The sequence below is a fragment of the Perca flavescens genome, chromosome 23 (genome assembly GCF_004354835.1).
Source record: "Perca flavescens isolate YP-PL-M2 chromosome 23, PFLA_1.0, whole genome shotgun sequence".
In the NCBI taxonomy this organism is placed as follows: domain Eukaryota; kingdom Metazoa; phylum Chordata; class Actinopteri; order Perciformes; family Percidae; genus Perca; species Perca flavescens.
The window spans coordinates 17210811-17237055 of NC_041353.1; the positions used below are offsets into that span (position 1 = coordinate 17210811).

Here is a 26245-nt window from a genome sequence, read left to right on the forward strand (position 1 = left end):
AGCATAGCATCGGTAATATTCTGCCCCTTTGACACAAAAGGCTAATGCACTATAGCCAACCCAATGTAAGATTAAGCCTACATTTCTGTCAGATGGAAATGAAAGAAAACGCAATGGATCCATAAAGCATGACCGAGCTTGTTACCATAGACACCACATTTGTGTCACAATGGCCTCCAGGGCTGAGCTTTTGTGAAAACGGAAAAACCTTGCTTCTAAATCCGTTCAAAGGATTGTGATCTCATGCACGGAGAAGATCAAACTTCTTAAGTAGCTATTGATCAGCCAGATGAACAGAGACACGGCGACTGATCGAACGCTGGGATGACCTCATCTCCACCTTTGACACAGCGGGAAATCACAAATTGAAACCGCAGAAGGGGAAGCACACTTCTCACCCATAATTTCCTCAATGTGTGGACGTATCACACTCAAGCACCCTGGTGGGTCACCGAATCAATAGTCAGGAGAGCTAGTTCATGAATCGAATGGACAGAGGCTCAGTTCCCTTAAATCAGCACTCTTTGCACTTGTATATCTTGATGGATACACTATAAACTCGGGTTAGATCATCCGAGGGGAGGGACGATCTCTTTGAAAGATGGCCATGACGGACATGTTGCCAGTGTTGCAAGAATGAGCCCAGAGGAATCCGCCCATCCTCGGAGGAAAACGCTGATCTGAGAGGATCTTTCTCCCACCAGCTGACAAGCCGATAGACAAATGGCCTCTCTAGTCGCTAACCTCTCAAACTACTGGCCCTCCTTTTTCTTGTCCTACTCCTCGCTGTGTGTGTGTGTGTGTGTGTGTGTGTGTGTGTGTGTGTGTGTGTGTGTGTGTGTCTGCCAAACACTCCTCCTCCTCCATCCAATCTCGCACGTGTGTGTGTACACACACCCACATGACTAATTTACAGAGCCGAGCTCGCAGCTATCGCAGTGACCAGAACTTGTTCCCTGGCTACTGCATTAGGTTTTAATTGAAGATACAGCTGCAGTTATTAAAATCCCTCAATCCTTCCCCCCCCCACCAATGTCTTATATCCAGGGAGAGCACAATCTAGCAATCTGCGCTAGCTTGCTGATCTGTGCCACAATTTACTGCACGTGTTACACATTTTATCAGCAGCATCTGTATTACATTAATGCGCCGGAGGATGTAAGGCGTAGCGTCGCATGTCCTTGCTGATTCAAGGTTTTACAGAGTAGCTCAATTCTGTGTCTTCAAGAGCGGATTGGTTGGGCCTCGGGGAGTTTTAGATGGCACTTCATGGGTGGAAGGGCACGGATGAAGTGTGTTAGGTCGATGTCTTTCTGACATTACTATTTCCAAAGGCCAATGAGACTCTCCAGTAAAATCTGGAACCTAGAGAGGATCCTCACAGCCAGTTTTTTTATGTTTTTATTATTAGACTCCAACTCAAACTGCCTTTTTTTTTATTGTCCCCGAACACTGCCAAAACGCAATCAATAGGACTTTAGGAAAACTGGGTGCAATAGTGCACCACTTTACTGTTCAACAATCAATAAGAACTGTAAAAAACAGTGCAATGTGTAAATATTGGACATTTCACACACACACACACACACACACACACACACACACACACACACACACACACACACGATGAAAAGTGCCCTGGATGCAGGGCTCGAGGGGCTCATTCGGATTAGGCTTAGTGGTAGTGTACCACAGGTTTCTGCTGCAACTGTGATTAATTCAGCTGCAGTTATTAAAATCCCTCAATCTGTGATTAATTCATCAAACGTGAATGAATTAACAAACCCTTTAAGTAATGAACTTCTCCGGGAACCATCACCTTATCGTGGTGGAGAGGTTTGTGTGTCCCTATGAACCTGAGGGCTGTGTTGTCTGGAGCTGTGTGCTCCTGGTAGGGTCTCCCAATGCAAAGTGGTCTCACGTGAGGGGCCAGACAAAGAATGGTTCAAAAACCCTATGAAACAACGTAGAAGATGGGAAGTTACCCTGCCTGGAGGAAGCCCGGGGCCCCGGTCTGGAGCCAGGCCCAGATGGCGGGCTCGTCAGCGAGCGCCTGGTGGCCGGGTTTGCCACGGAGCCCAGTTGGGCACAGCCCGAAGAAGCAACGTGGCAACTCCCTCTCCATCCCATGGGCCCACCATCTGTGGGAGGAACCGCTGGGGTCGGGTGCGCTGCTACACGGGTGGCAGTGAAGGTCAGGGGCTTCAACGGACCAGACCCGGGCAGCAGACGCTGGCTCTGGGGACGTGGAATGTCACCTCTCTGTGGGGGAAGGAGCCGGAACTGGTGCGGGAGGTGGAGCGCTACCGGTTAGATCTGGTGGGGCTTACCTCTACGCACAGTCTCGGTTCTGGAACCATACTCCTGGATAGGGGTTGGTCTCTTTTCTTCTCCGGAGTTGCCCAGGGTGTGAGGCGCCGGGCGGGTGTGGGGATACTCACAAGCCCCCGGCTGAGCGCCGCTGCGTTGGAGTTTACCCCGGTGGACGAGAGGGTCGCCTCCCTACGCCTGCGGGTTGTGGGGGGGAATACTCTGACTGTTGTTTGTGCATATGCACCAAACAAGAGTTCGGAGTATTCGGCCTTCTTGGAGACCTTGACTGGAGTCCTGCATGGGGCTCCAGTGGGGGACTCCATTGTTCTGCTGGGGGACTTCAACGCGCATGGGTTCATGGATTGTCTATAACAAACACCATGTTTGAACATAGGGATGCTCATAAGTGTACTTGGTACCAGAGCACCCTAGGCCAAAGGTCAATGATCGATTTTATAATCGTTTCATCTGATCTGAGGCCGTATGTTTTGGGTGAAGAGAGGGGCGGAGCTGTCAACTGATCACCATCTGGTGGTGAGTTGGGTCAGGGGGTGGGGGAAGACTCTGGACAGACCTGGTAAGCCCAAACGGGTAGTGCGGGTAATTGGGAACGTCTGGAGGAGGCCCCTGTCCGACAGACTTTCAACTCACACCTCCGGCGGAGCTTTTCGTGCATCCCTGTGGAGGCTGGGGGCATTGAACCCAAGTGGACAATGTTCAAAGTTTCCATTGCTGAAGCTGCGGCGAGGAGCTGTGGTCTTAGGGTCTTAGGTGCCTCAAGGGGCGGTAACCCATGAACACCGTGGTGGACACCGGTGGTCAGGGAAGCCGTCCGACTGAAGAAGGAGTCTTTCCGGGATATGTTGTCCCAGAGGACTCCGGAGGCGGTTGCAGGGTACCGAAGGGCCCGAAGGGCTGCAGCCTCTGCTGTGAAAGAGGCAAAGCAGCGGGTGTGGGAGAAGTTTGGAGAAGACATGGAGAAGGACTTTCGGTCGGCACCAAGGTGCTTCTGGAAAACTGTTCGCCACCTCAGGAGGGGGAAGCGGGGAACCATCCAAGCTGTGTACAGTAAGGATGGGACACTGTTGACCTCAACTGAGGAGGTAATAGGGCGGTGGAAGGAGCACTTTGAGAACTCCTGAATCCGACTAATACGCCCTCTATGTTAGAGGCAGAGCTGGAGGATGATGGGGGATCATTGTCAATTTCCCAGGTGGAAGTCACTGATGTAGTCAAACAACTCCTCAGTGGCAAAGCCCCTGGGATTGATGAGATCCGTCCAGAAATGCTCAAGGCTCTGGGTGTGGAGGGGCTGTCCTGGTTGACACGCCTCTTCAACATTGCGTGGAAGTCTGGGACGGTGCCAAAGGAGTGGCAGACTGGGGTGGTGGTTCCCCTTTTAAAAAAGGGGGACCAGAGGGTGTGTGCCAATTACAGAGGTATCACACTTCTCAGCCTCCCTGGTAAAGTCTACTCCAAGGTGCTGGAAAGGAGGGTTCGGCCAATAGTCGAACCTCAGATTGAAGAGGAACAATGCGGATTCCGTCCTGGTCGTGGAACAACGGACCAGCTCTTCACTCTCGCAAGGATCCTGGAGGGAGCCTGGGAGTATGCCCAACCGGTCTAGATGTGTTTTGTGGATCTGGAAAAGGCGTATGACCAGGTCCCCCGGGAGATACTGTGGGAGGTGCTGCGGGAGTATGGGGTGAGGGGGTCTCTTCTCAGGGCCATCCAATCTCTGTACGACCAAAGTGAGAGCTGTGTCCGGGTTCTCGGCAGTAAGTCGGACTCGTTTCAGGTGAGGGTTGGCCTCCGCCAGGGCTGCGCTTTGTCACCAATCCTGTTTGTAATATTTATGGACAGGATATCGAGGCGTAGTCAGGGTGGGGAGGGGTTGCAGTTCGGTGGGCTGGGGATCTCATCGCTGCTCTTTGCAGATGATGTGGTCCTGGCATCATCGGCCTGCAACCTTCAGCACTCACTGGATCGGTTCGCAGCAGAGAGTGAAGCGGTTGGGATGAGGATCAGCACCTCTAAATCTGAGGCCATGGTTCTCAGCAGGAAACCGATGGAGTGCCTACTCCAGGTAGGGAATGAGTCCTTACCCCAAGTGAAGGAGTTCAAGTACCTTGGGGTTTTGTTCGCGAGTGAGGGGACAATGGAGCGGGAGATTGGTCGGAGAATCGGCGCAGCGGGTGCGGTATTATATTCAATTTATCGCACCGTTGTGACGAAAAGAGAGCTGAGCCAGAAGGCAAAGCTCTCCATCTACCGGTCAGTTTTCGTTCCTACCCTCACCTATGGTCATGAAGGCTGGGTCATGACCGAAAGAACGAGATCCAGGGTACAAGCGGCCGAAATGGGTTTCCTCAGGAGGGTGGCTGGCGTCTCCCTTAGAGATAGGGTGAGAAGCTCAGTCATCTGTGAGGAGCTCGGAGTAGAGCCGCTGCTCCTTCGCGTTGAAAGGAGCCAGTTGAGGTGGTTCGGGCATATGGTAAGGATGCCCCCTGGGCGCCTCCCTAGGGAGGTGTTCCAGGCACGTCCAGCTGGGAGGAGGCCTCGGGGAAGATCCAGGACTAGGTGGAGGGATTATATCTCCAACCTGACCTGGGAACGCCTCGGGATCCCCCAGTTGGAGCTGGTTAATGTTGCTCGGGAAAGGGAAGTTTGGGGTCCCCTGCTGGAGCTGCTCCCCCCCCGACCCGACACCGGATAAGCAGACGAAGATGGATGGATGGATTTAAGTAATGAATCAATTAAGCAATTGATTAATGTGCATTGCCCCCATGGTTTACAGCTGATTAAAGATAAATTGTGCTCAATTTAAATCAAGTTTACAGCAGATTACATGCGGAGGAATGCTCTGCTTACCTTTGTGTACCATTGCTGTGAGGGGTTTGACATCACTGAGGATTTGCCAAGTAAAACACAGTGATTGGGACATTTGCTTCTGTATGCTAAAGCAGTATTAAATGCGGCATTAAATACAATGCATACCATCTTTATGTCACTTGAGCCTAAAGCTGTGCTTCGGGGCTGAATTCCCTAAAATCCCTCCCTTCTGCAGATTAATAATAGATGCTTAAAGAGGAAGACATACTTAATGACTCTGCTGCTGCTGCTCCTCTATCTCTAAGTCATATTCAAGTCAGAGCTCTTACTGCAGCTCACTCTGGCCTTGTCTGTAATTAAACAAGCAACGTCTTTTGAATGCAGGTGATGTTTGGAAAAACAACTACGCCTTTTTAACGACCGTGCCTGAAATGTACTCAGCATTCTGTTCTGTTGTTTAGCACAAACACATTTAATATTCCGACGGAAAAAACGAAACCTTCGCAGATGGCACGATGAAATTGAATAGTCGGACTGTACTCTTTGCGATAAGAGAAAAAAATAAATAACAGGAAAACAAGATACCGTAGCATAAAGAGGGGAAACACTGACAACTGTCATCATAAACAACAGTTGTGTAGCAGTCCTTCGTTATCTTACATAACCATCTGCTGTTTGTCAACTCGGGTGCAGAAAGACAAACATGAATTTGCAGTTGTGGAACTAGTTCCTGCAGAAAGGCTTGATGAATCGACTGGTCACCGGCAGGTAATGGGGTCACATCTTGAAAGGTGGGCGCCTGACAGAGAAGCCACGTAGGAGTGCAGACACAAGGTGCCTTACTTTCAAAACTCATGTTTCAGAACATGCATGACACCAAGCGTTTGCCACTGCTTGACCCAAATCTGCCTGAGGCTGCCCAGAGCAGAGCTATCACGCCACCTTTTAAAGGTCCGCTGGACCACGCTTCTGTCTGTGGAAAAATGAAACTGATTTTGGTCGCCTGATGTCAAGCGTAGTGTATGAATACATATATCTCTGTCATTTTGGCCCATTATGGCTCACCCTGTGGTTTTACCTGAGGATCAATAACTGCAGTCGTCAGGCAGACTGGTGGCCTGTTTGGGCGGGGGAAGTACGTAGAGGACGTTAAGTGGCCACTGGGGTGTGCAGACACAAGGCTTTATGAATGAATAAGGAGAAATCATGCGACGGTACTTCAACTTGTCATTGCCACAGAGACGTTTTAGGCAATATGCCTCTTTTTGAAGTACGAAACAGCGATGGTGACTACTAGCAAAATGGGTACAGTTAAAAGGGAGTTTAGTACAGGGATTTGCTAGGGATTCTTTTCATAAAGCCATGTCTAAAAGCGCTGGCTTATTTGAAATCTACTTTAAATCAAATGATATCCTCCGTCTTTTCAAAGCCTTTTTTCTTAGATACATGATGAAGATGTTTCCAAAAGCTAAAAGCACTAAAATGGATTTTGTTCCACAAGATGCTCATTGCTAATAGCTGAGATCATTCTATCTTAGATAAAGATTACTACCACAGTTATGGTGCTATGTACATCAAAAAGCAGATACAGATCAATCATTCAAATTTATGCCATTTATCTCCTCTATAGCTGTGGGCCTGAAACTTTCCTCAGAGTTTACAGCACTTAAGGAGATAATTTTCTACAATAATGTGCTTCATTGAGAGGAACTATACGCTACTGAGGTTTTAAAGAAGCTGCTATGCATAACTTTAATTGTAACCCACGAGGCCTCAATTTCATGCGACAAAATACTTTATAAACATTGAGTAACTTATAGGGGTGGGAATCACCAGAGGCCTCACGATACAATATCATCACGATACTTATGTCACGATACGATATTATTGCGATTTTAAACATATTGCAATATTTTGCGATATATTGCAATGTATTACCTTTTTTCCAACTTCACATTTTTCCCAATTTCAAATGATGTCCCCAAAGGAAAATTTTGTCAAAATCTGTTTTATCTAAAAAGATACATTTCTCTGTCTGTTCATCTAACTTCAATTTTATTGCTGCAAAATGGGATTGTCAAGCAGACAGACTGACCAACACATAGCTATATCATAAAAGATCGATACTTGGCATCTGTGTATCGATACAGTATTGCCACGAAAAATATCGCGATACTATACTGTATCGATTTTTTCCCCCACCCCTAGTAACTTATGGTTCTTTCATGTTTTGGGGAACAAAACTCTTAATTATTTGACATAATCCTGTGCTAAAAACAGATTGTCCTGGATTCACCAGAGAATTCCCCCGTACCAAGAAACTATTCCACAAACCTGTCAGGATCTTTATTGCCATGTGACAAATATCTCGGCCAATGAAGAGCAAAATGGGATTTGCTCCATTGCCTGAATTATTGAAGTGGACAGTGTGAGAAATTTATGGTGCAAAATTCATCCACATTCCCTATGCATAATGTTTTAATAGGTTTCGTTCCCAATCCACCCCTCTTCGCATCCTCATTTCTCTTTGCACGAAATCCCATGTCATATTATGCAAGAGGGCTGACACAATGAGGTGTACCACTCCCAAAAATACACTCGCTTGCTAGTGTGTTCTTGCTGCCGTGTTTATGCTATCTAACAGGCCGACAGAGAGGTCACGTTTAATTTTTTTCGGAAGCATTCCTGGTGTCTAAATCACCATACTGGATCAGTTGCTAGCTAGCGCTCCCACCTTTTACTGGTATGATAATAAGCATGTGGGCTGTCGACAGGCTATAGGCCTACCTTCAGATAACACACAACCCTGTATACACATCTGCACCGACAGGAATAACACACAGCCACACACACACCAACTTGCATGTGAACACAGATACAGGCGATCTGTGGCACGATAGAGAGGAGACTTGACAGAGAAAATACTTTTCCCCTCTTCCTTTTGTTCCGTTTGTGATGCCCATTGGAGAGGCGTCTGTTGCACAACCCTGATGTTCTTATGAAAGAATATGTGAGAGCAGATTAAAAAGGGGTCTGTTCTTTTTAAGGCCCCTTGTGCATGCCTTTCATTATCCTTATCCCCAAAAGACGGTCACTAATGCAGTCCTTTGAATTCATTTTATCAGTTGGTATTATTAGCTCTCACAGCTGGCTTTGACCTTGGCCATGCTTGTAGCCCAAAGTGAGCGTATTCTCAACCCTCCTTTGTGTGCCTCTCGCCCTCCATCTCTCTCTAGTAGATTTCAAAAAGGGATCTTGTGAACCATAATGAACTTAGGCCTACATTGCGTGTCCTCGCCACCGAGCGACCAGCAGCCTTCCCCCCACAAAGTTAAAAGCTATTCGGTGTCAAGTTTGAAAGTGAAGAAAATGCAGGCTTAGGGAAAACCTCGGCGTAAAGGCACAACATGATACAGACAAACAACTCGGCGGTGAAGGTCAGAAATATTGCCTTGCCAGTCAACAAGCTTGACAATGCTGATGGCCCGAATCTAATGAGAGCCCCTCGCATTAACGCAGCACTTTGGTCATACTATTAGGTGGCCACACAATCTTCTTTTTGACCGCTGTGGAAAAGGGCATGCCACAGTTAATCAAAACTCTAAAATAAAGGCTTTTGGGACATGTGCCAGTAACAAAAAATCCCCCCTTGTCTCCCATTTTGGCTGACAGACAAGTTTTTTTTTCACCCCTCCCCCCCACCCCCTTTCAGTATGGCCAGACATTCTCCATCCCTGCAGTAGCCATGGCCTCACCAGGGTGAGGAGAGTGTGTTTACCACTGCTTGACCTAAATGTTTGCCCAGGGCCGGAGGCAGGCAGGGAGGGGATGGCAGGCCATTCCAAGCCACACGTCTCGAAAACCGGCACAAAGGCAAAACCCAAGACAGTTACTAAGTGCCAAACAGACTCTGCTCGCCTAGGGGTATACATGTACAAACGGAATATTAAGTGCTGTATTTTTTTTTTTTTTTTGCCAGGTTCATATACCCAGTACAGTTATCCCCTGGGTTTCACCGTTTGACTTTCATAAGGAGTTTGAACAGTAAGTGTAATCAACCTCTGTGTGAAGATCTCCCAGTGGACAGGTATGATGTGTATTTATTATGTGAACTTAATAATTTGTTACACACTGAAACATCGGTATGGGTTTCTGATGATCATGGTCATTAAATCACATGTCAATTATTCATCTGCATGTCAGGAAATTAAACTTAATTACGCTAAAAAAAAAAAAAAAAAAAAAAAAAAAAAAAGAAGAAGCTGAACCACATGCCACAATGCAGCCATGCCCTCAGGCTGTGCCACCCATACAGCATGCAACGATGGTGTACACAGTGTATGGAAGCACTGAGCCACGCTGTGATGTGTGTGAATGATGCTCGGGATTGAAATTCATCCCGACTTGAACATAAATGGGGCAGAAAACACAATAGAAGGTGAATGGAACAACATTAGAACCGCTTGACCTCAATGTTACCCTAAAGCTAGACTCTAGTGCCATCTATTGAAAACGTTTTCAACAAAGCAGCATTCTCAAACTGTGAACGGCTGGTTTTAAAAACGGATTTGTTTCTGTTCTGCACAGCGTGAATGTATCACCTGATTGATCAAAAATGGATCAATCGATCATCCTCTAGCGAATGACTTGTTGATAAGGAAAATTGCGGGTGAGGGGAATCACAACAGCGTTTGTGCTTCATGCAATTGCATCTGCTTTAGTTTTGTTTAGACTTTAATTATTTCACAGCGACTAAAAAAGTCGATACTTGATTACGATTGCGACGGAGACGCTCCGCATTGGAATTGTTGTTGCGGGAAACTTCCTATAAACTACATGGCAGGCGATGGCGCATTAAAGCAGTGAAAAAAAGTGGCATGTAATCTGGTGGAGTTCTGAGTGATTACCTTCTTGGAGCAGGCGGGAGTGAATGAGGAGAAGGAGAAAGCAGCAGATTGCTGCTCCGGTCAGTGCCCACGCAACTCTGAGCAGCTGCATCCTGGCGTAGGAAGCTTTATGGCGGACAGAGACAGCCGTGCAGCGGGAGACACACGCACTCCACCTCAGCTCTCACACGCGCGCTGACTCATATTCTGATGGCCACGGAATTAAGCATTCACTCCTTTCATGCAAAAAAAAAATCCTCACTTGATAGTCCGGTTTTGATGTGATAAAGAGCGCTGGGATTCCGTGTGTGTGACAACAAAAATATGCGCTCTTGACTTGATCCGCCGCCGGTGCGTCAGAGTGGCTCCAAACAGGAGGGCGATTAACCCCCAATCACCGTCTGAAGGGCTGACATGTTCCCTCACACCACTTCTTCAAGAGTCTGTCGTCGGCTCGGCTGGCGTCTCGCTCACGACAGGTTCGGCAGAGCGGGCTGCGCCCCTCGGTGCGTCTCTGTCTCGAGTGCGCACGGCGGTCTACGGTGATGCGGCGCGCAGATGATGATCACCGCTCTCCGCTGCATGTTACGCACATCTCTCCCACTGCTGGGGAGGCTGAGGCAAACACTGCCAACCAAGTCGCCTTGCTGCCCGTCTCTCGTTTTCCCTCACTCTGTCTCTCTCTCTCTCTCTCTCTCTCTCTCTCTCTCTCTCTCTCTCTCTCTCTCTCTCTCTCTGTGTGTGTGTGTAGCGCGCCCCCCTCTCTGTCTCTCTCTTTCTCTCTCTCTCTCTCTCTCTCTCTCTTGATTAAGTCCAATGCAACTCTTTCCATTTACGCACGAGAACTGCCAGTTACATGCGTCTCCTGGATCATCCCTGTTCTTCATGAGTGCATCCTACCTCTTGAAAATGTTTTTGTTACAAATCACTGTGGATGACAATTCCCCCCCACCCCCTCCCCCTTGACTTTTCCTTTCAAGGCAAATAAAATCTAACTGAGCAAAGAATGGCTGCGCAGGTTCTTTCTATCTAGTTTGTTCTCCCATCAGATAATCAAGATTTAAACAGTTGCCGGCACATGCCTCCCACTCTCTATCCCTGTTTTTTTTTTTTTTTTTTAATCTCTGCTTAGCTCCAGGTTGCGTCACAACTTCCCCGAATAATCTCCTCCAGCTACAAAGCATTATATAGTGCTAGCTATGGCTATGAAAGGATGTTTCCACTGATAACAAAGTGAGCAAACTGTGGGCAGCAGGTTATCATCATACACTAATTCAAAATTAGAGTGATTCATGTTCAATTGTAACCTGCATTTTATTAAAATTATGTAAAGATGTATTTCTGGCCAAAGTGCAACTTCCATTCAAACATCTAAAAAAAAGAATAAAAGTGTGCTGATTTTTGGTGGTTTTCCTGCACCTCATCTGTAGATGTTGCAAAACATGTAAAAAAGAAAAGAAAAAAGAAAAGTATGCAGAGGAAATTCTGCACCTCCATATTAGCCAAGCCTCCTGGTTATTGAAACAAGCAATAGTCTTTGGGTAGCCTAGCCCGAGGCTCATTTTCCAAGAATATTCAACACCCTCTGAAACCTATTACACATGTAGCCTTAAATTTCATCATATTACAACCATAACAAATGAATGCCGTTGCAAATTCCTAAAAAGGCATATGTTCTCAGCCTGATGTTTTAAAAGGATATCTTGATCCTGTAAGTGAAAGCAATGGCAGTGGAGGAGGACCAATATTGAATAAAACCAAAGCTTGTGTAATCCCTCAACCCGCTGAGCGCCAACGCAGCCATTGTTTCTGTTTTATGTGTATTTCTATGAAGTCTCACATGACGTGGGATATTCATTTATTCATTCAGTCAGCCAGCCAGCCAGCCAGCCAGCCAGCCAGCCAGCCAGCCAGCCAGTCATTTGGAAGAGACTGGTCAGTTTGCACACAATAACCCATATGGCCGCTCAAGTGATCGCAGCATTTGAAAGCAGCATTTCCTCCTTGGGCAAATTGTGAGTTTTATCCCCGTGTCTGTGTATTTATAATTGAATCAGAATGACATGGTTGAACGACTGATAGTCCCACTCAAACCAGAAAACTGTCATTGCAGTGTCAATAAGGTTGGCCCCTGCAGCTACGAGCACTAATTAGCTGATAACAGTCTCTGCTGGTTGCCATGTGTGCCAGACGTGTGTATGTGTTTGTGTGCATGCTCTGGATGTCTAGGTCTGTTTGTTGCAAATTGCTATGTGTATGCACGTGTGTGTGTGTGTGTGTGTGTGTGTGTGTGTGTTTGTGTATTGGAGAAAGCCTTTTTATCCCTGACACCTCCCAGCCTTCTCTCTCTAATGCTGTGATCCACCCATCTACTGCATGGAAAGCAATTAACAGAGACTTGACCTCTACACGGATTTGGGGTTGCAAGACTGTTTGTGTGCTTATGACTGTGTGCATGTGTGTGTGCATGTCTGACATTATCATGTGCTGAGCCTACATGTACAGTATATGACTCTATAGTCACCAGAAGAGCAACTAAATATAACTTTGTGCATGGGCATGAAGCCTAATTAGGAAACAGTTGGAAACACTGAGACAGGAACGATACAGGTAGATATGCCAGTGGAACCAATTACAACTATTCACAAGGTTGCCATCTATGCACTTCTGACATCTCGCCTAATGCACCTGAACCTGTAAAATATTCCCAAAGCACCCAAACCATATGTACAGTGTTTGGAACATAATTTTCTTTAACGGCAATTTAAGGTGACAGCAGCAATTAGTGTAATTGTGTGAACATGAAAATAATGCAGCTTCTACACCTATATGTAATTAGGCTTTTTCTGTTAAGTTATTATATTTATAATGTAGAAATGTGTGGATCAACATTCACTTCACTGTTCAGTCCGCTAGAGCCTTCACTCGGCACAGAACAACCTCCACAAGCAGTGCACCCTTGGCTAAGGCAGGATACAGGGTGAACAGGCTGTTGCTGGAATTCTGCTCCTTTTATGCATCCATGCTTTCTTCTTATATGTCAGATGTCACCATGAATTTTCAGCAAAGCTAAATCAACAAAAAAGGCGAGCATGTATTTTTCCATGTATGTTGTGCAAGCAAGTTATTTACTCATTTAAATCGGCCTATAAGCCCTTAATCCTTGTGTTCCTTTGACATTGGATTTACTTCCTCATTGTTGCTGCATGTGTAGTAATATTTGCAAAATTCAAATAGCAATTTTCCTTTGGAGGGATACTACAGCCATTTATTACCATTTCCTAAATACGTATATATATATATATATATATATATATATATATATATATATATATATATATATATATAATAACCCTGATAACATGCCCCTTTTAAATGTATTTTTCTTTTTTAAACTTATTAAATGCAAAATATAGAAGAGTGTTCAAACCCCCTTTGCTACAAACTGAGCTTGCACATTTGATAAAGGTGAATAAATATACCCATAAAGCAATATTACTGTAGGCAATGTTACATGAACACATTTTTTTATATTTTATTTTTTAGTACCAAAAAGTCTATGTTAATGTACAGTATGTTGTCCTGTATAGTGACATTACTCATATTTGGGGTAAATCAGACCAGAGATGTCTGAACCTCTGATATGTGTACAGTATGAACTAGAGATGGTCCGATACTGCCTTGAACTCTGGTATCGGTATCGGGAAGTACTGGAGTTTATGCACCGATTCGATACCACGTAATAAAGCCCTAAAGAAAATCTACGTAGTAGTAAGTAGTTTATGTTCTTTTTCCGTTAGAACTGACTGTCAAACTGGAGAATAAAAGAAAGTTCTGGGGCATTCATTGTTTGTGTTTGTTCATGTTTCACAAAGAGTTTAACCTGAGCCAGACCGACAACAAAGATAGAAATCATATCACATCCATACAGGGATAGTAGTATACAGTTGTTAAAACATAATAAAATATATGACACACTGGTATCGGATCGGTACTCGGTATCGGCCAATACACAAGTTCAGGTATCGGAATCGGTATCGGGAAAAAAAAAATGGTATCGGACCATCTCTAGTATGAACCATGTCCATCCATCCATCCATCCATCTTCGTCCGCTTATCCGGTGTCGGGTCGCGGGGGGAGCAGCTCCAGCAGGGGACCCCAAACTTCCCTTTCCCGAGCAACATTAACCAGCTCCGACTGGGGGATCCCGAGGCGTTCCCAGGCCAGGTTGGAGATATAATCCCTCCACCTAGTCCTGGGTCTTCCCCGAGGCCTCCTCCCAGCTGGACGTGCCTGGAACACCTCCCTAGGGAGGCGCCCAGGGGGCATCCTTACCAGATGCCCGAACCACCTCAACTGGCTCCTTTCGACGCAAAGGAGCAGCGGCTCTCCGAGCTCCTCACGGATGACTGAGCTTCTCACCCTATCTCTAAGGGAGACGCCAGCCACCCTCCTGAGGAAACCCATTTCGCCGCTTGTACCCTGGATCTCGTTCTTTCGGTCATGACCCAGCCTTCATGACCATAGGTGAGGGTAGGAACGAAAACTGACCGGTAGATCGAGAGCTTTGCCTTCTGGCTCAGCTCTCTTTTTCGTCACAACGGTGCGATAGATTGAATGCAATACCGCACCCGCTGCGCCCGATTCTCCGACCAATCTCCCGCTCCATTGTCCCTCACTCGCGAACAAAACCCCAAGGTACTTGAACTCCTTCACTTGGGGTAAGGACTCATTCCCTACCTGGAGAAGGCATTCCATCGGTTTCCTGCTGAGAACCATGGCCTCCGATTTAGAGGTGCTGATCCTCATCCCAACCGCTTGACACTCGGTTGCGAACCGATCCAGTGAGTGCTGAAGGTCGCAGGCCGATGATGCCATCAGGACCACATCATCTGCAAAGAGCAGCGATGAGATCCCCAGCCCACCAAACTGCAACCCCTCCCCACCCCGACTACGCCTCGATATCCTGTCCATAAATATTACAAACAGGATTGGTGACAAAGCGCAGCCCTGGCGGAGGCCAACCCTCACCTGAAACGAGTCCGACTTACTACCGAGAACCCGGACACAGCTCTCACTTTGGTCATACAGAGATTGGATGGCCCTGAGTAGAGACCCCCTCACCCCATACTCCCGCAGCACCTCCCACAGTATCTCCCGGGGGACCCGGTCATACGCCTTCTCCAAATCCACAAAACACATGTAGACCGGTTGGGCATACTCCCAGGCTCCCTCCAGGATCCTTGCGAGAGTGAAGAGCTGGTCCGTTGTTCCACGACCAGGACGGAATCCGCATTGTTCCTCCTCAACCCGAGGTTCGACTATCGGCCGAACCCTCCTTTCCAGCACCTTGGAGTAGACTTTACCAGGGAGGCTGAGAATCATGTTTATAAGCAATTCTCAGAAAATTAGAAAAGGTCACGAGGTATCAAGCTGATAAAACAATGACAAGTATGTTTTATTTGTGCTGTTAAAAAGAGCTGGCGTCTCCAGGACCCAAAACAATCAAACTCTATGTTAACTGTACAATTACGAGACAGGTTAAATTATACATATTTGTATGCTAGTGTTTTATAACCTACGTTCGTCTCTGAACTTTAGTTTTATTACAGAGTACACAGAGGCTCATTGTACTGCTGCCTTGGGGACCAACTATTTTGTCTAGACACCATTATAAATCCCTGGTAGATGCTTGCTCGTATTTTTTCTAACTCCTTTTCTATATTACAAGGGGGTAGCAAAAATGTTTTAAGATATGTTTTGGAGTACTGTGGAAGTGTTTTTTCTTCTCAGTAAATTATTAAACCATTTCCTTCCCCTCCATCGTCACACCACCCACTTACAGTGCTGTGCCACGTCTTCTCTCTCACTTTCTCCTCCTCTGTGCTGCCACCCTCTCACCGCTGATTTTGCTTGCCAGGAGCCAGGAGAGGCGTTACTTGCTTTGTCCTTTGTGCAGGTCACTGGCTTTGTGCCAGACACAGCCTATGCCAATAAAAGCCATGAGTAATGGCCTAAAACGTCTACATTCGCTGTGTTTCCCATTTTTTCCCTATGGCCAATAAATCTGAAAGAGGGCTTAATCAGAGGGAAGAGCTGGAACATACGGCTCATGTCCAGCAGGGTGTCCAACACAAAAATGTCTTATGGGTTAATCAGAGATAAACGTTGAGGTGGCAGCCACCAGTATCGCGTCCCCCTTGTGACCCACTTTGTCTTCTGACAGGTGGAGCCATTATTGTCTGGGCAGCTGAACACACTCCAGCTGTCCGTCATGAAACAATGGCTGCTTCTGGGATGAGCTCGGCTCTAAATTCCGTCAAGAACTTAATAGACCTATAATTGAATAAATGTTTCGTCATCCATGAATTACTCAGTGAAAAATCTAAGTTTCACAGAACGACTGGAAAATTAGTATACAACAATCCAACAGGATCTAGTAGACAGATATTACACTGTAAAGTATTTCCAGATATACTTCTTCCTTCATTAGGAAACAGGAAGTTTTTGTGATCAACTACATCTTCTCCAAATCTAAAACATATGATGTTTGACAAATTCCTTGATAAGGTCATATTATTGTGTAACAAGCTGATAATTCCTAATTATACTAGAATAAAATATGTATAACATAGTTGGGTGAAAGTGGTGTGAGAACAAATTGTATTGTATTAATAAATTAAACCCACAATAACTAATTTCTTGGCCACTTGGGGGCGTAAACAAGCTATGAACACAACACTGACATATTATCAACTTTAAAGCAACATTGCGCAACTATTTTACTTTAAAATACCAGCTTCAAAATCATTTTGATGACTTGTGATAGGGAGAATAGTGCCTCTGTTATTCCCATTCTGCACCCTGAATGCCTGTTTTTGTACTATGTAACTTTGGTGAGCGGGTAAGATCTCCCTGAAGAAATATGTTGCACTTTGTGGCACTACCACTGATTTGGGTGAAACTGAATCCTATTTTATGGAGAAACTGTTTTCAGGTTTTTTCCTCTTGTGTCCTCCGGCTGCCCTGCCTCGACTCTCAGCAAATTACGGAGTTTCCTGATGGGCAGAAAACCTTACTTTTTGCTAATGTAAGGAACTACAGAGGAAGCTCAGAAGAGAAAAAGAGGGAGTGACCGAGCAACGGGGCCAGACAAGAGTAAAAACAGCTACTGCTGCTGGAAGGGTGAGAGTGAACCAAAACATTAAAGCTGCAGGTTGGAAAATCAAAACAATGAGCTGAAAGATGCTAAAACACTCTGTAGAGCTGAGGGGAACTGCTAAATCGAGGGATAGATCTCTGTGGGTTTATAAGATATGCTCTTGAAGTGTTTTTGAAAATTGTCTTTTCAATCCTATATCTAAGGTTTGGACAATATTTGGACCGAGACTTTTGACATGTGTCTAGCCAGAGAGTGCAACCAAATGTCAACAAACAATTGCAAAAATCGGGGAGGTGGGGAAATGGCAGGTCATAGACCTGTCCAGTTTCTGTTTTCCTTTACATCATCTCCAGAAGAATCTGGACACAGAAACCCTGGATATGTAGACTGGGTAAACCCAGCCCGATCTGCCGGGGATTTGATTTTGCCCTGCAGCTCAGGCTCTAAACCTGTACATTTATCGATACTACTTCCGTTACAAATCTACGGGAACCAATCACAAACTGGCTTATCCACCTGGAGCGCTATTGGCGGGTTCAACACAATGACGATAGAGAAGCGACCAAGCAGCTTCTTGTTTACATTCAACATGCGCAGCAACCCGTTGATGCCGCTGTCGCTGCTACATCCCCCGGATCGTTGGTTCTTATTGGTTGAAGGACTATCCAGTTGCGTACAGAGTCATTTGAACTGTGCCCGTTGATCACGCCTCTTGTGCAGTAGAAAATACAGAGCAGACTCCCCAGACTAATGTTCATTCTTAAAAGATTGAGCTTGGTCTGGTGATAGCCAGACTACTGGATATGTGGAGATACCGTGGACCAATCTTCCTTCAAGAGAGGCCTTCTGCTGCCAATCACACTTCACTATCAAACACATCTTTACTACCAACGTAAACATCACCTGAGTGAAGTAAACCGTCACAGTAAACACAAAGCACACATTTAAGTCGTTCGGTTTAATCAGAATTCCCTTGTGCTTAAATTGAGTGTTCTCATATAGCATAGTTTCTTTCTGTTTCCTGTCAATCAACTGACACCCACAGGAAGGAAACAAAGAAGAAAGTGTCTGCCAGGAAATAATCCATCAAAACCATGTCACCTTAGACATCTGTCACATTCATGTATTTGTTATTATATTATTATAATAATTGTTAACTGGGACGTCAGCTCATTTTCCACATCACAGAGTCGTGTGTGCTTTTAGTAAATTTGTCTAATTTCATAAATTTCATTATATAGCGCAAAGTGATGAGAGAGGATCTTAAGATAGACATACTGTATATGAGCTATAAAGAACCTGCCAGTATCATTTCTGGCTAATTTGTTTCTATGAACGGCTTATTATTAGCCTTCAAAAAAAGATACTTTGTTAACCCTAATTCTATTCTTTGTTGGGAAACGTCTTTTGTACCTAATCTAAAAAGGTTTCAAAAGTTGACAGAACATGTGCATTATGGAGGTGTCTATCAAGGTTTTTCAGCCTAGTTCCTATTTGTATTGCCGTATAAGTGACCAGAGTGAGATGCATGGTATTCATCTGCATATTTCTAGTCCTTACATGTGTAGCCTCTCCAAGAATTTCATCTCCTTGGCAGATATATGTCAAGAATTATGAGGAAATTGTTGCCCAGTTTGATAGGATTTCACTCTTTCCGTTGAACCACGGAATAGTTTTTTTTCTGATACATCCGTACGGCCCATAAAGAGAGTTATTTTAGAAATTAAATATAGAGGTGATGACATATTCATACATTCAAATCTAACATCTAAAATGCTTTAAACATCCTGCTCATTTTAATTGGACATTGACACTGAACTAAGCAACAAAGTTATTATACTATTTATTATTAACTGTACACACACACAGAGCACACATTTAATTAGCTCTTATTATAGGAAATGCAATATATTAAGCTGACAAACAATAGATACACTCATCCTCTTGAGTCTCTCACTAAGCTACTTACATTTCTTGTAGTCATAGAAAAACAAACGAGCACCCACATGCACTCACCCGGGAGCTTCCTCTCCATTTAGTCTCCGTTTGCCTGATCTTCATTCATCCATCATCCCTCTGCAATGAAGGCTCACCTGGCCTGATTCCATTAGTTACCAGTTAAGTACAACAGTACCGCTGAGAATAATTGCCATTATAGGCTTTAAGTTAACTTACAATAAGTTTAACCTACATGAAGTTATCTTTAGTATTAATCACTGCGAAATATTTCCTTTTGCAACACAAGAAGGAAGCAACTGCTGTGTCAACAACGTGAATCCACGACATCGGTGTCAACAAAAGTGATACAGTAAGTAAAGGAAAAATAAAACCAAGCTTACTCACTGTCAAAATGCCAACTTATGATGAAGTAGTAGTAGTAGTATTTGTGTTTGCAAACAACACTCGTCTCTTGCTTCAACACAAGTGACTGTGTTCTGACTTAGAGCTTTGATTTTCTGTCCTAAACCCGAATAGGGGCTGTATTTTCTCAATGGATTAAGCAGAATTCAAATTCAGGTATTTAAATCAGGCTCGGGCCCAGAACTGCTGACGTGGTTCGGGCTCTGTTCGGGCTTGGACAGACAATACAGTAAGTCACTGCCATACCTCTCAAGTCTCACGCATTGGGTGTGAGACACACGCATTTCAACCCGTTCACACGCTCACACGCCACACCTTGTATTTCTCACGCAGAGAAATTACCAGGATAACGCCCACCAAGTTGCGCCGCTATTTTTTAAACAGTGGAACAGGTAGAGGAATCAAGTGAGTTCCCCATAGAGTTCAGAAGGCCCTGCCACGCACAAGCTGAGTAAGTGCGGATTTCAACTTGTGGCTTTCGTCGCTGTTTGTGACTTTGCCTAAGATTGAGTGACAAGTGTACTCGCCCTGTTGTTTATCTGGTTGCCATGACATCGCGAGTGATGACGTCCTGTCACTGTTCCAGTTGAGGGGAGAGAGAGCGGATGACAGTTTGCTTGAGTTCAGTAGAGCATACGGCTCTGTAGAGTCATGTAATTATCACTTTATATACTACATGTACATAGCGGAAACCCTGTTGTGCGTCTGCCCTATTTCTGATACTGTGGCGGCAGAAATCAACATAGAGGAAATACTGGGTAGCTTTTGCACCTATTATTATTATTATTATAGCTACATGTTGAATCAGCTGCAGGGCTACTCTGAGAGTTTTATATTTTTATAAAGATACCCATTTTATAATAGGCCTACCCATAATACTTTTATAACAGTACCCATAATAATTTGGAATAGTAGTATTAATTATTATATTATTAGTATAGTATTAATTATTGCACCCACACACAAAGAAATTATTTGTACGAATTTATGTGTCATTTATCAGATCAGACCCCCGTCCCCACCCAAACCCCTGCCGTCAAAATCTCACTCTGAACTCTGTTCAAAACTTGAGAGCCCTGCACTGCTGCTGTTCCAACTGCCGACGGTATAACTAACACTGCCATCACCATCTGGGATTGATAAAGTAAAAGCAATCGACAAAGCCCCCCCAAATTTCTATTTTCTAACTTAAAGACACTTTGTTAGCGTCTTTTTACACGTCTTAGAGTCATGGTTTTCTCTCTGATAAAAATTAAAACAATGCAATGTCACACTTTCCAGCACCAATCTTGATCCAGATGTGACTGTTGCCTATAGAGCAAAGAACAGATACTGCGGCTCATGTGGAAGCAGATTAGAATGTTTTTTACTAATGTAATAATGTTATATAATTAAATGAATATACTCAGAGATCAAGCTCTATGAACAACTGGAACTTCCAAGCGAGTACAAGTGTTCTAATGTTGAACATAGAGCATATTAACAGAATTAAAATATAAACTTGTGAAAGTTCAAAATAATGAGTCACCCTAACTTAATGTGGCATGAGTGGAAATTCGTTGGACAAAATCAAAACAATGACATTAAGTTAAACTGTCAAAATGTTATATAATAGTGTGTCTTTAGAGAATCCACTTCATTTTGCATAAGTTTTGCAAAGAAGCGAACTTCATACAGATAATAAAATGCCTAAATGGATAAAACAAGGCCCCAATTATATAGCTAATAAAGAAATCATCTCTGACTGTGCAGCGCTCTCCTGCTGCCTCTTTATCTGCCATCTCAATGGACAAAAGACAAATAAGAGCAACAGCATTGACAATTAAATATTTAACGACAAGGTCTCAGCAACATCAAACACAAGTGTATCTACTCTTTCCATTGTCTCCAGGGAGAGATGTGGGTAATGATACCCAGTGGACAAAGTATGTCTAAATGTGCTAATATAATTAATAAAATAAAATCAGACTCAATCACAATGACACACGAGAATAAAATAAACAACACTGTAAACTTAACCAACCAAGCCTATTTGTGCTTGCCTCTAATCCTTGCTTGCTGTTGCTGAGTTTGTAAAACAAGTTTGTTCAATTAGAGCTATATCTATTATATATATATATATATATATATATATATATATAGGGAAAATTAGGTAATATCTGTAAGATTCAGGTATCCTCAGAACTTAAATCCCTTATTTTCTTTGAAATGAATTTTGTTTTGTTACCGACATGGCATAAATAAGTGTAAAAAAATAAAACATTTTGCAAGATGGAAAAGTCTCCTTAGTGGTAGTACATAATATATTAATGATGCCTTATACATCAATGAAATGACAGTGTTTTCCCAATTAGTGTCAAGCCAGATTGCAACACAAGCATTAATATTAACTACTATGCTTTTGTTTTACTTTCATAGCCAAAGAATTGCCATCACTGATAGATTGTCTTGGTTATGGAGTCACACAAGTGTCTCACATCACTGTCAACCTCTCACTATGGCTGGCTTCAGCTCACATTCAATACAAGCAATTCGGGAAGAAAGCTGACTTCATCATTTACATATTGATCAACTTTTGTAATGAGGATGTCATAGGCAAACTGTTAAGAAGTCATTAAAAATCAATATCCTATCAACATTAAATGAACAACAGTTTCCATTTTGTTCTGAATAGACAGTGCGTTAATTGACTTGAGTCTCCAGTCTTCTATATGGAACATCCTCACTGGTATAAAATGTGGTCAAAATCTCCTACTGGCACACTTAGGAACAGATCACACAGGCTCACAGGGCATTGTTAGGAGAGATACAAAAACACTTTGAAGAACAATGTTTGACCTTCCATATGAGCTTCTCAGCATACAGAAGAACACATCTGAGGGCAAAATGGTGAACACAACTAAAGAGGGCAGGCAGGGAAATATATTTATGGAAATGGAGGCGAGACACTGATCCAGGTGATCCAAGTCTCTTTGCCCCTAAGAAAGCAATTAAAATGAGACGGTCATGAAACAATTACTCAATGTTTGCCTTGTGCTCTGCCCAAAGGTAACGCAATCCGCCTACCAGCACCGTTAAAGCTCACTGATGGACATTTTATATTTTGTTGTTTTGTAAAAGTCTTGGTTTTACAGGGACGACTTCTCGGCAGGGTGCAGTGACTTCCTGGAGTCTCTACTAGCTGTGTGATAAGAGCTCTTTCTGTGCTAACATCTTAAGTGAGATTTAGAGGTGCTGGTAGGCAGATTTCCTTACTTTAAGGGAGTGTTCAGACCAGAAAAAGTGATCCAGCGATTTTCCGCATGTGCGGCATGGTAGTGTCACTTAAAGCAACACCAAATAATTTTTCCAAAATTGTTTCAGTGGTTCATCAACTCGTAACAGGGTGTACAGCACTTCTGCATTTGCTTTGCGGCCGTCTATCGGCTAAAACCGCACTATGCAAGTTTGCCAGATCAGGTAGCGGATCTGTAGTTCAAATGTGAACGGTAATGGACAATTCCGCTTCCAACCTGTAGGGTGGCCAAAGAGGAAAAGTGCTTTGGTGTTGCTTTAAATCAGTTATGAAATATTGATAGAGCAAAAACAAACAGACAGGCATATCATTTTAAGCTGTTCACCCGCTTGTTTTATCTATATATGTCCCCATGAAAATAATTTACCCATGACTTTATACCTAATTTAATTTAACTCCCCATAAATACCCCTAGAATAACTTTATACTTAAGTTAGCTTCCCATAAATCCCTCTAGAAAAATCCCATAAAGTGCTATGTCCATTAAAATGCATGGTGCAATCGATAAATCATTGTAATGTTTTTGCAGCAATGCAATGTCCAGGTCACAGGTATTGATGGTGTATGGGCAGAGACATTATGTCACAAAGGGATGTCCAATGGGAAATGGGGGGTAGTATGTCCATTAAGCAACCTCACACCATGGGGGTAAAGACTGTTGGCTAGCCTGCTGGTTTTGGCCCTGATGGACCTATATCTTCTCCTCGAAGGCAGCAGTTGAAAGAGGTGATGGGCTGGATGTAAATGGTCTTGGAGGATGTTCTTCACTCGTTTCATGCAGCGCGAGGTGTACACGGTTGGAATGTCTGGGAGGACGACCCCAATGATCTTTCCTGCGGCTCTCACCACTCTGTGTAGGGCCTCCCTCTCTGCGCTTGTGCAGGCAGCAAACCATACCAGTAACCCGTAGGTCAACACACTCTCCACTGCACAGTGGTAGAAGTTGACCATGAGTCTCTGGGGCAGTTTTGCCTACCTTAGCTTCCTAAGGAAGAAGAGGCGCTGTTGGGCCTTCGCTGTGGCAGAGGCGATGGTTTTCCCCGTCGACAAATCCTCCGTCACAGTCACACCTAAGAACTTAAAACTAGAGACCCTCTCCACCACCTCATTCCCAATGAGGAGTGGAGAGTGGTGTAACTGTCCAGACCTGCGGAAGTCCACTATGACTTCTTTAGTTTTCTTTGTGTTGAGGGTCAGGTTGTTGCTGCTGCACCATTTTGCCAGCAGTTGGACCTCTCGCCTGTATGCAGTCTCATTATTCCCGGTGATGAGGCCGAGCACTGTTGTGTTGTCGGCAAATTTTATTACATAATTGGATGGGAAAGAAGAACTGCAGTCGTGTGTAAAGAGTGTATATAGAAGTGGGCTAAGCACACAACCCTGAGGGGCCCCGGTGTTGATGGTCATGGTGGAGGACGTATGCTTGCCCACTCTGACATATTGTGTGCGATTTGTTAAAAAGTCCAGTATCCAATTGCATAATGTGTTGCCTAGTCCAAGTCCATGTAGTTTATTACGTAGTTTGTTTGGCAAGATTGTATTAAATGCTGAACTGAAATCAACAAAGAGTAGCCTCTGGCCCATTTGTGTGACATCCTGTTGTGTTCTTTAACCCCCCCCCCAAAGTAGCATAAATAGACTTTATATTTCACAATTACTGTTTTCTGTCAGATTGTTTATAAATTGACAATTCCGACAGCACTTGAATGCAGCTTCATTTCACGGAGAAAGAGAGAAAGAAAACAAACGGAGCGACGGCGCTTCGTTGTTGCAGGAAACAGTCAGCTGTTAAACAAACTCGAGGGCAGTTCAGTGCTTGTGTTTCGTTTTTTACCCTCATAGTGTTTTAAAACTTTCTTGTGGCAGCTATAGAGGCAGTGATGTTTCCCCTTTACTGTACGGGACTCTCACAATGCCTCGAAACGGACTGCCTAGTCTGATCGCTGGTTACATGACTGGCCACCGCAGTATCATGTTTGGTTGAGTTTCTCCAAAAGCTGAATTAGTCGCAAATTCTGCAGGTTTTTCCAGCTACTCCCTGCGACCCCGACCACCACAGCCTGAATCCACTAACCCCATTCCAAATGAATGGAAAGACGTGTGTTTTCACCTGACCATCTGAAGGCCACCGCGGTGTGTGTGAATACACGCTTAGACAGAGCCATGTTGGCTGTTTTCCATGTTTTCAGTCTTTGTGCTAAGCTAAGCTAAACACCTGTATCTATATATTTATTGTACAGACATGAGAGGGGTTTCGAGCTTCTTGTCTAACTCTTGGTGTATTTCTTTAAGCATATTTCCCAAAATGTCGAACTATTCCTTTAAATAGGCAATCGATATAATGACAATAACACGACATTGCTTGCATACTAATTTGTTCAATAAAATGTCACTGTTAGTGAAAACTGCACGTGCTTCACAATACATGCATATTGATCATGTAACGGAATTATGACAGATGAAATCTAAACAAAGGAAATATGTCAAACATGTATTGTTTCTTTTCATGCTGGGGGGGGGGGGGGGGGGTCATTTACAGCAAACTTAATATATATTTAAATGTAGCTTTAAGCCCATTCTAAATAAATGATGCCCAGTGGGCTCTGTGCATATACCTGCTGCAGAATGAAAAGCAATACAACGGAAATTGAAAAGCAGCAATTGCTTCGAAACAGGAGAGGCTGTGGCCTCTTTGGCCAAAACAAAATTCAATTGTGAAAATAAGAGTAGATGATGATAATATTTAGCAGCAGCATTGTCAGGCAAGGTAAAAAGAGAGAAGAAAAAGAGCAGCCTCCTCTCTCAAATGCTGTAACCTTGAGTCTCCCTGGCATGCCTGCATTCATCCAGGAGAAAGAAAAGGAAAGGCAACTGAAAAGAAATGTGATTATTATATGAGGGCATGTAGAGAGAGAGACAGAAACAGAGGCAGAAAGTTGCAAGAGAAGCATAGAAGAAGAAATACAGACTGGAGTGGGGGGGACATACTGTAAACAAATTCTTTCAGGCGGCGTGAGGACGACAGGGAGTAAAGCGTTTGGAGTGATATAAAGGGTGGGATGATACACAATTTTGCAGTAACGCTTGAGTAGAGAGTCACTAACACAGTCTTGTCTGTCACCACAGGCAGCTGATGGACACACATTACTGGATCCACACACCACCTCTTTGCTCAGTTGCAGTTCTACACTGTAGACACACGTCCTTCAGTTTAGCAGTTAGGGATTTTCCCGGGATAAAGGCACACACCACACACAGCGAGCGCAATATTAAACGGTGAGAGGAGAACTAATACTAAGCTTTTTGTTTTTTGTTGTTTCTTACTCTTATGTACAGTATGTTGTCTGATTTCTGTGCCTAATACACTCAATTGTCCTTTCTTTTTGGGATAGAGA

At 44.1% G+C, this 26245-nt stretch overlaps 1 protein-coding gene across 2 annotated transcripts in view; it reads right to left on the reverse strand.

Moving 5' to 3' along the window:
- The window catches only part of LOC114549810 (protein FAM19A5), a 157610-nt gene that overhangs the window by 94646 nt on the left and 36719 nt on the right, over positions 1 to 26245 (reverse strand). The window contains exon 1 of one of the 2 annotated variants that reach the window (XM_028570060.1): positions 10053 to 10202. The exons of the other annotated variant lie outside the window; for it this stretch is intronic. Within the exon in view, the coding sequence (XP_028425861.1) occupies positions 10053 to 10143 (91 nt within the window). The 5' untranslated portion in view covers positions 10144 to 10202. Of the gene's footprint in view, positions 1 to 10052; positions 10203 to 26245 lie in introns of those variants that run through there. 2 annotated transcript variants of the gene reach the window in all.